This window comes from Mesoplodon mirus (assembly GCF_964341445.2).
Source record: "Mesoplodon mirus genome assembly, chromosome: 4".
NCBI lineage: Eukaryota > Metazoa > Chordata > Mammalia > Artiodactyla > Ziphiidae > Mesoplodon > Mesoplodon mirus.
The window spans coordinates 42,767,195-42,782,618 of NC_138979.1; the positions used below are offsets into that span (position 1 = coordinate 42,767,195).

The 15,424-nt window shown below is 42.4% G+C and overlaps 1 protein-coding gene across 1 annotated transcript in view; it reads left to right on the plus strand.

Moving 5' to 3' along the window:
- SCG3 (secretogranin III) overlaps positions 1 to 14,211 on the plus strand; it is a 38,675-nt gene extending 24,464 nt beyond the window's left edge. The window contains exons 11-12 of the mRNA XM_082616664.1: positions 8,940 to 9,020; positions 13,622 to 14,211. Of these exons, the coding sequence (XP_082472790.1) occupies positions 8,940 to 9,020; positions 13,622 to 13,740 (200 nt within the window). The 3' untranslated portion in view covers positions 13,741 to 14,211. The remainder of the gene's footprint in view (positions 1 to 8,939; positions 9,021 to 13,621) is intronic.
- Positions 14,212 to 15,424: the final 1,213 nt, after the last annotated feature.

Sequence of the window (15,424 nt, forward strand, 5' to 3'; positions counted from 1 at the left end):
TAAGCAGGACACATTGGCAGGAATATCTGTAGGGAGTCTGTTTTGGTCTTGCGATGTAAAGTGATGGCCCCATCCAACAAAAGTAAATATTGATTAACCATGCCAAGCATATGCTGAGGCCTGTGAGGAAGAGGAATAACAACAACAGACTACATTTATGTCACTCTTCAACTTACAAAGCAAGTTTACATGCATCTCACTTCAGGCTAAATGTAAAAAATCCAATTTAATTACCAGTGATGAAAAATGACACGTTCACCTTTGAAAATATTTTAGACTACTTAAACCCTTGCTTTCTACAGGGACTCACGCTAAGAATAATATTTTAAGATATCAATTTCTAGTTGGTACAGTTATTTGAATGATTTGATAATTATTCCTAAATATAGGGATATGCCAATGAAGTCAAATTTACTCCAATTTCAACCATATCTATAATGGTGCTTAATTTTTCAAATAAATTGCTCTCTGGAGACCGAAGAACTTTAAAGTTTTATTCCATGATCTAAGTGGGGCTCTTTTTGCCAGTTTGATGTTTACTCATTCACTTCTGCTCTATGAGTCACTGAAAATCTTTTAAAAAAATCATCCAAGGGGTGAAATAAGCATTACAATACCCGTAAACTCATTCCAATGCTATCATTTGTCAAGTTTATGGCTAGATAATGGAATTAAGATGAAAAGGTCATCTCTAAGATAACTTTCCCCTAAATATCCTATCATCCCCCTATCTTTTTTTTTTTTAATCTTTTAAAATTTTTGTTTATTTATTTATTTTTGACTGTGTTGGGCCTTTGTTGGTGCATGAGTGCTTTCTCTAGTTGCAGCGAGCAGGGGCTACTCTTCATTGCAGTGTGTGGCCTCTCATAGCAGTGGCTTCTCTTGTGGAGCACAGGCTCCAGGCACACGGACTCGCTAGTTGTGGCTCACGGACTCTAGAGCACAGGCTCAGTAGTTGTGGCGTACAGACTTAGTTGCTCTTCGGCATGTGGGATCTTCCCAGACCAGGGCTTGAACCCGTGTCCCCTGCACTGACAGGTGGATTCTTAACCACTGCGCTGCCAGGGAAGTCCCCCCGTATCTTCTTTACAGAAGCCAGAAAAGAGAAAGCAGCTTATTTAATTAATAAATTGATAATAAGTTGACTAACTCACGGGGATGCTTTTATTTTTAAAGCAACACAGGAGGGGAAAATTTGTGTCTTTATTCAAGCCCCAAGGCATTCTGTTGGAAATGTCCAAAAATAGTGAGGCCGTCTTCTGCCCTATGAGTCAGCAAGTGTGCCAGGAGCTAAGGCAGGCCAGAGACCTACCACCAACACAGGATTTTCCAGGACAGCAAAGGAGAATTTCTCCCCATATACAGAAACCACGATCTTCTTTTCAGAATTCACTCCTTAATTTACAAATAAGTAAACCAAGCCTTAGAAGATGAACAGTCTCACCCAAGAACTCATAGGCAAAGAATGGCAGAGCTGGGGCTTGGACTTCTGTCCCTTGACTCCCACCAGTGGTCATCCCAGCATCCCATGCTGCATCTTGCAGGCATGTCAAATGGCATCATTTTGCACAAATTCTTTTTTTTTTTGGCAGCGCCATTCGGCTTGTGGGATCATTATTATTATTTTTTGAGGGGGTGCTGTGTTGGGTTTTTGTTGCTGTGTGTGGGCTTTCTCTAGTTGTGCGAGTGGGGGCTACTCATCGTTGCAGTGCACGAGCTTCTCATTGCTGTGGCTTCTCTTGTTGCAGAGCATGGGCTCTAGGCTCGTGGGCTTCAGCAGTTGTGGCACACGGGCTCAGTAGTTGTGGCTCGCGGGCTCTAGAGCACAGGCTCAGTAGTTGTGGCGCACGGGTTTAGTTGCTCTGCAGCATGTGGGATCTTCCTGGACCAGGCCTTGAACCCGTGTCCCCTGCATTAGCAGGCGTATTCTTAACCACTGTGCCACCAGGGAAGCCCAGCTTGTGAGATCTTATTTCCCTGACCAGGGATTGAACCCGGGCCCTCGTCAATGAAAGCGCCAAGTCCTAACCACTGGACCACCGGGGAATTCCCACAAAAATTCTTTAATTGAATGGCTCTGGGGCCCACCTTGACATCCATGATACCAGTATCAGTTGCTTTGTTCAAACCTATAAACATATAATCTTTACTATATGGAATTTTAATCATTACATCAAACAATTTTCATAAGCACTCTTTTCAAACATTTAATATCTTCAGAATATCCAATATTCAGTAGGTTAAAGCTATTGATTTCTACAGAGTTGTTTGTTTTGTCTTGGTTTGGTTTGGTTTGGTTTTTTTGAGGGGATGGTTGCAGAGCAGGGGAGCATATCAGGATCAGGACAAATTCATGTATAATAAAGGATATTTCTCTTGCAGGGCTGAGAACCAGAACAGCCAGAAAAACAGGGCTGCATCTTGACTCTGGCCCTCTTCCCATCTGCGTCAGCATACATTTTAAGGCTTGTGCCATATTACCTCAGCCATGAGCTATTTTTTTCCAAAGGAAGCTGAAATTAATTTGAAAAAAATAGGCCAGTTTTCCAAAGTGGACTCTCATGGGCTTTTAATGCACACTGTGTAAATAAAAGATTTGCTTTACAACTCCCTAGAAGAGAAAATGTAAACAGGAACCAGCTGCTTGTCTCTAAGAGCAGAGGAACACCTGCTTTTATTCCCGTGTTTCCAGTGCCCCAGCAAATGTGTGGAGGTCCCACTACTGGTGGCAGTGGTTCCCAAATTTTGCCCCACATTCGAATTATCTCAGGATCGCTTTTAAAAAATCCTGATACTTAGTCCCTCCTCCAGATATTCTGATCTATTTGGTATGAGGAGTAACCCAGGCATCAGGATTTTTAAAAGCTCCCCCAAGTGATTCCAATGTGCAGCCAAGTTTGAGAACCACTGCCTGTTGGCCAGTTTGGTAATGACAACAACAGTCACTAAATCTCTACTCGAAAAGGTGAATTTTACCCAGTTCCACTCATTAGAGGTTCCAGATTCATTCTGGTTCAAGATCAGGCTCTGACCCTTACTCAGCTGTCTGCTTGGGCACATCACTTAGCCTCTCTGAGCCTGAGTTTCCTCATGAGTAAAATGGGAACAATAATGCTTATTTCATAGAGCTCTGTGAAGATTAAGTGACACATGGATATAGTATGTTTAGCACATTGGTAGGTGTTTTATTTATGCATGCATGCATGCATGCCCGCCTGCCTGCATTGGGTCTTTGTTGCTGCATGCGGGCTTTCTCTAGTAGCGCCGAGCAGTGGCTACTCTTTGTTGCGGTGCACAGGCTTCTCATTTTGATGGCTTTCTGATGTGGAGCATGGTCTCTGGGTGCTTGGGCTTCAGTAGTTGTGGCACATGGGCTCGGTAGCTGTGGCTCGCCGGCTTAGCTGCTCTGCAGCATGTGGGACCTTCCTGGACCAGGGCTCGAACCCGTGTCCCCTGCATTGGCAGGCGGATTCTGCCAATGCAGAATCCGCCTGCCAATGCGCCACCAGGGAAGCCCTCGTAGGTGTTTTAAATTGTTTCTGATGTAATTATCATTTAAATTCAGAATCCATTGAATTTCAAGTCTTGTAAATAAACAATTGATTTTTTGAGGAAGGAGGGAAGGAAGGGAGGGAGGGAAGAAGGGAGGGTGGAAGGAAGGAAGGAAGGAAGGAAGGAAGGAAGGAAGGAAGGAAGACTTATACCATTTATTCTTTTTAAAAATTGTAGTTTCCCTAGTTTGGATTCCATGCTCACCAAACAATCTTCTGATTATGATTAGCTTCTGTATAAGAAGCCTTCATCCACTTACTCACTCAACAAATATTTACTGAGTGCCTATTTTGTATTAGGCTTTATTCTAGGCATGGGAGTACATCAGCAAACAAGAAATATTTCTAAGGGAGGAAGACAAATAATAAGCTTAATAAATAAATTATGTGATACGGTAGAAAGTGATACATACTATGGATAAAAATAAAGCAGAAAATGGGAATGAGGGTGATGGGGGCGGGGGGATTCTATTTTACATTAGAGAAGCAGCCCTAATCATGTATGTTACGATCCACAAGATAGTAGCCTTTTAATGGATTACAGTCTAGCTTTCTTTAAGCTGCAGTAAACTCAGTCTTTATTGTGGGATGATAATGTTAATATGGTAAATGAAATTATTTTTCATGCATTTCATACTTTTAAATTCAACACCATTTTTATAGGTAATTGGTCACTGAGCAAAAAGCAACCTGACAAGATGACACTGAGTCCCCTACTTCCAATTGTCTTAGGTTGGGTTCCCTCCAAAGCAGACTGAGAGGAGGATTTGAGGTGGCATTTTTAATTGGCAGGTGACCCCAGGAAGCTCTACTGGGGGATAGGTCCATGAGACAGGGAAGGGAAAGAAGCCACTGTGGTGTGTTAATGAGCAGACTTCAGCTGTGTGTGTGGGGCTCAGTCCCATGAGGACCTCTGGGGACCATGAAGACCGAGCCCAAGGAGTGAGGAAGCTAGGGTGTATATCTGCCAATCCTGTCCATCACTGGCTGAGGGCTTCTCTATTAGTATATCTAGAATACGGGAAGTAGGAGGGTGGGGAATCAACAGTGTCTGCTACACTATGGCCAAAACCTCATATTTATATTTTACTCTCCTAATTCAGAATTTTTAATATAGTGTCTAAACAGAGTCTAAGCTGGGATATTCCTTTTCCCAAATAAGCTCTCCACAGGGTGTGGAGAAAAGGGAACCCTCCTACATTGTTGGTGGGAGTGTAAATTGGTGCAGCCACTATGGAGAACAGTATGGAGATTCCTTAAAAAACTAAAAATAGAACTACCATAAGACCCACCAGGGGCCTCCCTGGTGGCGCAGTGGTTGAGAGTCCGCCTGCCGATGCAGGGGATACGGGTTCGTGCCCCGGTCTGGGAGGATCCCATATGCCGCGGAGCGGCTGGGCCCGTAAGCCATGGCCGCTGGGCCTGCGCATCCGGAGCCTGTGCTCCGCAACGGGAGAGGCCACAACAGTGAGAGGCCCGCATACCGCAAAAAGAAAAAAAAAAAAAAAAAAAAGACCCACCAATCCCACTTCTGGGCATATATCTGGAAAAAACCGTAATTCGAAGATACATGCACCCCAATGTTCACTTCAGCACTATTTTCAATAGCCAAGACATGGAAACAAGCTAAATGTCCATCGACAGATAAATAGATAAAGAAGATGTGGTACATCACTCAGCCATAAAAAGGAACGAAATTGAGTTATTTGTAATGAGGTGGATGGAACTAGAGTCTGTCATACAGAGTGAAGTAAGTCAGAAAGAGAAAAACAAATACCGTATGCTAATGCGTATAATATGGAATCTAAAAAACGGTACTGATGAACCTAGTGGCAGGGCAGGAATAAAGACACAGATGTAGAGAATGGACTTGAGGACACAGTGGGGGAAGGGGAAGCTGGGACAAAGTGATAGAGTAGCATTGACATATATACACTACCAAGTGTAAAATAGATGGCTAGTGGGAAGCAGCCACATAGCACAGGGGGATCAGCTTAATGCTTAGTGATGACTTAGAGGGGTGGGATAGGGAGAGTAGGAGGGAGACACAAGAGGGAGGAGATATGGGGATATACGTATGCACATAGCTGATTCACTTTGTTGTACAGCAGAAACTAACACACCATTGTAAAGCAATTATATTCCAATAATGATGTTTAAAAAAAAAGATGTGGTATGTAAATGGAATACTACTCAGCCATTAAAAAAATGAAAGAATGCCATTTGCAGCAACGTGGATGGACCTAGAGATTATCATACTAAGTGAAGTAAGTCAGAAAGAGAAAGACAAATATCATATAATATCACTTATATGTGAAATCTAAAATATGACACAAATGAACTTATCTATGAAACAGAAACAGACTTATAGACATAGAAAAAAGACTTGTGGTTGCCGGTGGCAGGGGAGGGGATGGATTGAGAGTTTGGGATTAGCAGATGCAAACTATTATATATAGGATGGATAAACAAGGTCCTACAGTACAGCTCCGGGAACTATATTCAATATACTGTGATAAACCATAATGGAAAAGAATATGAAAAAGAATGTATATATATGTGTGTATATATATAACTGAATCACTTTGCTGTACAGCACAAATTAACACAACATTGTAAATCAACTACAATAAAATAAATTTTAAAACTTAAAAAAAATAAGGGGACTTCCCTGGTGGCGCAGGGGTTAAGAATCTGCCTGCCAATGCAGGGGACAGGGGTTCGAGCCCTGGTCCAGGAAGATCCCACATGCCGTGGAGCAGCTAAGCCCGTACTCCACAGCTACTGAGCCTGCACTCTACAGCCTGCGAGCCACAACTACTGAGATCACGTGCCACAACTACTGAAGTCCGTGCACCTAGAGCCCGTGCTCCGCAACAAGAGAAGCCACAGCAGTGAGAAGCCCACGCACCACAATGAAGTGTAGCCCCTGCTCGCAGCAACTAGAGAAAGCCCGCGCACAGCAGTGGAAGACCCAATGCAGCCAAAAATAAAAATAAATAAATAAATTTATTTTAAAAAATAAGCTCTCCATATTAGGATATAATATCATAGGTAAGATTGTGGGAAGAATGCTTAAAGTTATTCAAAGAGCAAGGCTTTTTTTAACATCTTTATTGGAGTATAATTGCTTTACAATGGTGTGTTAGTTTCTGCTTTATAACAAAGTGAATCAGCTGTACATATACATATATCCCCATATCTCCTCCCTCTTGCATCTCCCTCCCACCCTCCCTATCCCACCCTCTAGATGGTCACAAAGCACTGAGCTGATCTCCCTGTGCTATTCAACTGCTTCCCACTAGCTAGCTATTTTACATTTGGTAGTGTATATATGTCCATGCCACTCTCTCACTTTGTCCCAGCTTACCCTTCCCCCTCCCCGTGTCCTCAAGTCCATTCTCTACGTCTGGCATCTGCGTCTGCCACCTGCGTCTTTAGAGCAAGACTATTTTCACACATCCTCAAAAGTTTCAGAAGCCCTAATTACCTGATGTGCTAATGACAAATCATTATTATCTATTTATTAAAGCAAGCCCTATGAGAACCACTAATTTGATTTAAATTATTTAAAAATAACGAAGTTGCATTCTTTAGAAATAGTCTAAGATTTCTTTCCTTCTTCAACATGCTTTCTCTAACCGAATTAATTGGAAATAATGCTGTGTTTTTTGGTTTTGCTTTTTGTTTGTTTTGTTGTTGTTACCAAATCTGATGACCTTCTTAGCAAATGGGCAACAGACAATGAAAATCTTTACATTCATTGTGCTGCAATGTTATAACATCAATCAGGAGAACATTGGTCTTTCACGTGCTCTAACATTCTTAAAAGCAAAGAATTAAATCATTTACACAGGCAATTGAACTGAATAGGGGCTGAAAATTGTGGCTCTCTTCTTTTGTCCACTTACCCCTTTTTGCAAAGGAGTTTCTTTGTGCTTCATTGGGGACCAGGTAACATGGAACCCCAGTGGTGACGTAAGAGTGAGCTCACAAGATCAGGAAGAAAGATGCTCAGGAAGTCACTTAAGTAAATGTTGTGGTGGAAATTGGAACATCAGCAAATCTGAAGGCAATGTTACTGTTCATGGACTCTAGTCAGATGTACCCAGGTTCAAGCCTGGCTCTACTACTTAATAGCCTTGTGATCTTACTTCACAAGGCTAGTAAGTAGTAGTCTTACTTCCTCTCTCTAAGTCTCAGTTTCTTCACCTCTAAAATGGGGATTAAATAGGACTGCGTCAAAAGGTTGTTGTGAAGAATAAAAGAGAGAATGTATTTTGGAGCACAAAACACAGCCCCTGGCACATGGTAAGCACACAGTACAGGTAGCTCAACCAAGAGGTCTGGGCAGTAGACTAGGGGTAACAGGGTTCAAAGGGGGTTCAGAACAGGTGGTCACCACACTGAGCTCTGACAGCCATTGCTTCTGCAAAGGCCCTGGACTTTAAAGGCCTCTTTTCTTAGGCCATCCAGTACTCTCCAGATCAACTGATCTCTTGGTGCAGACCCTCTGAGCATTAGGGACCCACCTGATTAAGGGGATGGTTGACTTCTTTGAGACAGAACAAAGCTACATATAAGTCTTATCTTTCAGATAGTGCAGGTAACAGAAACTTGGCCAGACTAGAGTCCAAATTTCACCTCTGTTATTTCCTGTATGGCCTCAGCCAAATTACTTAGCTTCCTCATCTCCAAGTTAATGATCATACCCACTTGCAGACAACAAGGCATCTAAAGGGTGTCACAGGGCGGGTGCTTCAGTGATGCCTGGTATTCTCCTGCCACACATAAAGCCCATCAGAAAATGTTTACATCCAGGGAATTTTACTAGAACGAGTTCTTAGTTTCACTATCCAGCCTTGAAATGAGGTCCCGGTCTCTTCTTCATCTGAGTTTTTACACACTCCCTAACAGACTGGGCAGAAGACCTGTATAGCAGCTTACACAAAGCCACAAACTTGGACTTACTTATCATTTATTTGGTGATGGAGTCTTAAATATCTGCCACTCTGATTCAGTTCTTGACCTGATAATACTCTTCAGTTTAAAAGAACCATCCCTAACTGGAAATGACCCAATCTGAGACTGGTAGGGACCCACCCATCCAGTGAACTGGATCAAAACTCTTCTCTGCCAGGACATCAAACTGTATTTATTTGTGTTGGGGGATAATGGCCTCTTGACATTGCCAGCCTGGACCTGCCTCCTGGACTGTTATCCCAACCACCCACAGAAATATGCACACCACCTACTTAGGGATGGTCCCCACCAAGTGCTTGATAAGTCCAGTATTTGTTCATGGTCTCAAACATAAGTGTGGTCTTTAAAAAGGGATGCAGTGATATTTTTATGAGTGTTTAATATGGGTTCTCTTGCCTTTTCCAGGGAAAACAGAAGCCTATTTGGAAGCCATTAGAAAAAATATTGAATGGTTGAAGGAACACAACAAAAAAGAAAATAAAGAAGGTAAGGAATTAGTGTTGTTATAAATTGCAAAGTTCTCCAATTTGTCAGGAGCTCTTATTTTTTATTATTTTATTTTATTTTGGCCGAGCAGCTTGTGGGATCTTAGTTCCCCAACCAGGGATTGAACCCCAGCCCACGGCAGTGAAAGAATGGAGTCCTAACCACTAGACCGCCAGGGAATTCCCAGGAGCTCTTATTAAAGATTCCCACAATCAAAGTAGGCTAAAGTCCCCTCTCAGAGCCCAAAAGACTGTAGGTGCTTCTCAGATGCGGAAGGGAATAGACCTCCATTTCTCTTATTTTTCAAATCAGCCTTTCAAGCAAAGGCATTTTCTTTTCTTTTCCATTTTATTATAAAAAATGTCAAACAGGAGCAGAGAGAACAGTATAATGAATTACCATGCATCCATCACCCACCTTCAATAATTATCAACATTTTGCCAGTCTTGTTTTGTGTACCCACCCGCTCCCCTTCTCTTGGAGTATCTTAAACAAAGATGTTTCCTGAGCACGTATTAGGTGCACCCTGCAGTCACGAAGGTAGTTGCTCACTTAGTTAAAACAAAACACAGAACCAGACTCCATTCTGAGTGCCAGAGATGTGAAGGACCATAAGATGCAGCCCCTCACCCCCTGCCAGGTTACTCACACCATCAATAAACCTCCGGTGGGCCCTGCTCAGGGCTAACACAGATAACATGGTGGTGCAAAGGAGGTGAGAGGAGGGGGCACATCTCCTTACATCAGGAGAAAGAGCTGCAGGAAAGCCTTTGCTGGAAAGGCAAGGAAGAATTTACGAGTGAGGAGAGATAGAGGCAGAGGGAACACTGGTGCAAAGACATGAAGGGACAAAAGAGAGTGATGCACTATGGGAACTGGAGCCAGTTTTTCAGGAGCACTGAGGTCTGCAGACAGGGCTGGGGAGGTGGGCAGCGGCCAAGTCAGGAGGAGGCTTGTGCACCCTGCAAAGGAGGTTAATTTTAGCCCAAGGGCTTAAAATTAGGGCTTAATTAGGTTAAGGACTGAGGAATCCCTCTGGCAGCAGTGCGGTTACAGATTGAAAAAATAAAACTCCAGGGCTTCTCTGGTGGCGCAGTGGTTGAGAGTCCGCCTACCGATGCAGGGGACATGGGTTCGTGCCCTGGTCCGGGAAGATCCCACATGCCGCGGAGCGGCTGGGCCTGTGAGCCATGGCCTCTGAGCCTGCGCATCCGGAGCCTGTGCTCTGCAATGGGAGAGGCCACAACAGTGAGAGGCCCGCGTACAGAAAAAAAAAATTTTTTTTAATTAAAAATAAATTTAAAAAAAATAAAACCCCAGAAGCCAGGTGAGAGATAGGAAGTAAGGATCTGGAGCAGGTATAATGCAGCTTAAACCAAGGCAAAGCAGAGGAAATAAAGAAGAAGGGAGAGTCTCAAGAGCTATGTGGAGAGAGGATTCTAGTATGATTCCCAGGTGTCTGGCCAGAGCAGTTGCAAAGTGATGCGTTTAAAATGAGATTAGCAGTGCTTTTCAAACTTAAAAATGCATTCAAATCATCTGTGGAGCTTCCAAATATCCTAATGCCCACAAGACCACTAAATCAAACTTGAGGGGCAGGACCCAGGCATCAGTATTTTTTAAACTTTCATGATTCCACTGTGCAACCAAGTTTGAAAACCAATGAGATAGAACACAGTGGGAGCAAGAGGTATGTATTTTCAGCACCCCTTTAGCCTGTGATCATACAAGTTGAGTGAGATGGAAACAATTATCAGGTCTTCACACATACTTTATTTGGTTCAAAATGATATGAATTTCTGTGCTATCAGTTCCGTTAAAATTCACATGAACCATATTTCATCAAATCTGTCATTGATTGAAAAATGCACCATTGTTTCATGTACCACTACAGAAGAAAAATTAGAACATGCCATCAATTAATGCAAAGACTTTAAACATTGTTTTTAAGTTTATCTTAGAATCAGTGTAATACAGTATGTACCAAAATGCATTCTGAAACCAATGTAAATTGTAGGGACCAACCATTTAGAGTATTTATGTTATTTCTTTCACTGACTAACACATGAATCTGACTCCTGGTCATAATCAGCAACATCTTGCAATTCAGTCTTGCATTTCCAGAAACGACCAACCTAGTAAATCATGGAACCCTAGTGCATGCATATTGAAGGCTCTGTGAGCAAGCTTCCGAATGACAGCGGTGGGTATGATGCTCCCTTCTGCCTCCAGGAAGTGAGGGTGACACGCAGTTCGCCCTTCTGAAGGCAGAAACAGAGAGCTCTTCTTCCCCTGCCTTCGTATGTGCTCTGCCTGACTTGGGCTATCTCTCAAAGCCTGTGGGGACCCAGTCCTAGAGCCATACAGCTTCTGCAGCTGTGGGAGCAGGAAGTCTTACTATTAGTTCTGACCTTCCTTAACCTCTGCAGATGCCCTTTGCTTGACAGGGGCCTGGGTGACCTGAATCTCCTTCCCAAATCCAGGAAAGGGAAGTCCATGTGATGTGACAGTGAGGAAGATGATGAAATCTTATGGAGCCTTAAAAAGAAAGTTTGTACTTTTAGAAAAGTGAATTACAGCCCTTATCTCTTTTGAGCCTTACAGCCTTAAAACCTCTTTTAAGTAGCAAGTTAGCTACTCCTAGTGTGCTCTAACGGCCAGCTAGGGCAGAGCTGGGATGGACGCCAATGGCCTTTCCTCTGAACCATGCCAGTTTTCCCATGGCACACAGTGACAGCCATGTCATCAAGAGACCATTTTTCCATTTCAAAAGAAAGCAAAATATTTTCCTTTGTCCATTCAAATCACCTGGACCACTTCACAGCTGTTTTGGGGACTCTGCCTTTTGTCCCACTAAAGATATTGACCCAGAAACGGTTCTGAAGAACCAGTGAGGATTAAAAGGTGCCTCTCTGTGCCCTATGAGACGGTCAGGAATCAGCTCGGGAGGTGCACACACAATCTACACTCAGCTTGATTCTCTAACTCGTGCCTGAGAGAAAGGGAAAGTCAACAACCAAAACAAAACTGAGCCTCCAAACACTTACTGAATGTTTTGCACGTGTTAGACGCTTCATATTCACTACTTCAAGGCTGTAGAGTGGTCAAAGCAGTGACTACAGACAGACCTAAATTCAGAACCTGACTCTATTATGACCGGAGCAAGTGACCTACCTCCTCTGTCCTGTTTCTTCATCTCTGAAATGGGGACACTGATGCTTTCCTCAGGGGTTTTGTGAGGAGCAAATAAGATGATGGTTGTAAAGTGTCCAGTGCTGGGAGTTCTCACTTCAATCCTCACAGCCAAGCCCAAACTGAAAGGAGCAAATGCCCTCCTGGGTGGAGAGGAAACAACCCCTCTCTGAGCCTCAGCTCACCGTGGTATGATAAACACCTGGTGCTTGTACAGAGGTCCTTCAAGTCTGGTTTTCCTTTCATGCAGGGGCTTAAAGATGCCCAAGTGACCCAGGTTCAGCTTCTATTCAGGGTAGCTAAAGGTGGCCATAGAATGCTCTGAGCTTTTGTATCCCCCTCTCTCCTTTCTGCTCCATAGGATGTATTGTACGTAGCCATTAAAAATGGTGTTTCTGAGGAATATCAATGCTCACTGTGTAAATTGAGTGAAAGGAATTAGGTATAAGGTTGAATGTACCCTGTGATCATAACCGTGTTGAGAAAGATATGTCCAAAAGCTAAAAGGAAACAGAACAAAATATCCACTCTGGTTGTCAATGATTAATAGAATTCAGGTGATTTAAATTTTATTTTCATGTTTCTGTATTTTCCATATTTTAAAACAATAAGCATATTGAATCAAGGGAAGATGTGGGGTTTTTTCCAAGCCTTCAGAAAGATGCCACTAGCAGCCTCCTTACTTGGTTGAGGATCTCTTTGTTTTTTGTGGACGGTTCAATGGTTTACCTAACTTTTTTGTTTAAGTAGGACAGAGGAACCAAAAAGAGGTTATGGTTTCATTTTTCACTCCATGCATGTAATTCAAACAACATGAAAATCAAGGTAATTCTTAATATGGAAAAAAAAAGTGGGTTGTCACAGCAACATGGGCTTAACCAGTGTAACAAGTTCAAGTCAGAACACGTGGTTCTGATTATAACTTTTACTAGCGGTGTGACCTTGCATAAGGCCCTTAAGCTTTAGGGTCTTGTTACCCCAAGTGTGTTTCCTGAACCAGCAGCATCAACATCTCCTGGACCTTGTTTAAAAGGCAGAATCTGGGGCACCACCTCAGGTCTACTGAATACACATTTGCCACTTTCCAAAAGCCCCAGGTGATTGGTATAAATATTAAAGTTTGCCAAGGCCTGGTTTATGAGCCTGTTCCCTCTCTGGTCAAATGAGGGCTGTTCTCCCCACCTGAACACCTCGAAAAGTTGTGATGAAGAGCAGATGGGATAACATAATGTGTGTAAGCATGATTTGAAGCTGCAAACTACAGCACAAATGCCAAGAACTAAAATGCCTTCCAACGTGAAAGGGCATGGTAATGATGTTCTACAAAATGCTTCTTTGTTAATGGTAATCACTGTAATGGGCTGTGCTTTCCTTATCTTTGCTCATGATACTCTAATGATATTTTCCAGATTATGACCTTTCAAAGATGAGGGACTTCATCAACCAACAAGCTGATGCTTATGTGGAGAAAGGCATCCTTGATAAAGAAGAAGCCGATGCCATTAAGCGTATTTACAGCACCCTGTAAAACTGGCAAATGACCCGAGTCTTTTAACTGTTTCAGAAAACATAGTGTAGCTTAAAACACTTCTAATTCTGTGATTAAAGTTATTTTGACCCAAGGATTATTAGAAAGTGCTGAATTTACAGTAGTTAATCTGTTAGAAGTAGTTAAAACATAGCTTTCTTGCCATAAAAACTATCCAAAAAGTAAAGTTGTATGTAAGCTGAGATTTTGTATATAGAATCCTTATTTCCTTATAGATTTACATTTTATAAGCAGATATATGTTGCTTTGGAAAAGCCTGTAATGGACTGAACTTAAAACTGAACCCTCATCCCACTGTGTCACACATACAAGTACCCCATGAAGAATTAGGGGGTTCTGTTTTCAAGGCATGCTGGGTACCAAAGCACCTCGTAGGATATCTCTGTTATAAGATGTCATTTCCATACCTCTTCCCTTTGGGGAGTTTAAATAAATTCACATTTCCTCATAGCCTCTATAGCTTAAAGTATAGCCATCTGCTTTTGTGCCTGCTCCTGCTGGCTCTTTATCAGGCCCAATGGCACAGAAAGGAACCTGAAAAATGGGCATAGGATTTGCTGGATTTATTAACAATTCCCCCCCACTCTCAACATTTTCTGTTAGTGAGTTTTCAGACACTGAGTTTTTCTCTTAAGAGGGATACTACCTATGTACTTTCCAAGACAAATGAGGTCATAAATGCTACATAAAGCAAGATAAAAATTGATGCCAGGTCTGAGTTATCTAAATGGAATTTGATCCAAGCCAAGCTTTCTCAACAGAGAGCAAGAGGGCCAGGAAGTAGGGTAGATATAGAGATAAAAATCATTCCCTCCCCTGTGAACCAAAGCTGGTAAAAGTTTCCCTAGAGGACAAGGTTAATGAATGTCAGATCCCCGCAACCCCTCTTCCTCAGCCACCACCACCAACACAGTCCTGGAAACAACACACAGTGACCCAAGGGCCTCCGGAAGTGTTAATGCTTTGAATTAACAAACCAAAGAATGCTTTGAAAATGTATTATTCAGTATAAGTTAAGTACCTAAATATTTTTCTATACATTTCAGTTGAAAATCATAAAAATAACTTAATGCTATGTATATCAGCTGTCACTACTTCAGATGGCTTCTGACACCTGTCTTGAACGTCCCTACTTCATATTCAGTTTTTGGTGAGGACCGGGGAACATACAGGAAAGCTACAAGAGGCTGTTTTCACAGGGAGGAGACCACTGCTGCTCTTCCCCACCCTCTCTAGAATTGCAAACACAAAAACCACAGCCTGACACACACAGAAACAAAACTCAGTATGTTCTAGAGAAGCCAATACCCATTGGTGAATGGTGAGAGGGAACTAAAAACGTCTTTGCTGGAACTATACTTGCCAAAGCACAATGAGTCAGACTGTTTTCACGAGTCATCTTTGATAACATGGCTGACTCGACTTCACCATGGCCTTTAGTCCAGACACGCTGCCTCTACATTAGAGAGAATTAACTGATTATGACTCAAGCACTTTAACCATTCACTTTTCTATAGTTTATCTAAATATCTATGCAGTATTTTTAAAAATAAGACATTTACTAAGGGAGTTCATTGTAGCTTTCAGAGCACATTGACATTCCTTAGCTCCTACTGATAAGCAGGACAGAATGGAGATCTTCAGTCCTGTTTCATACATGAGG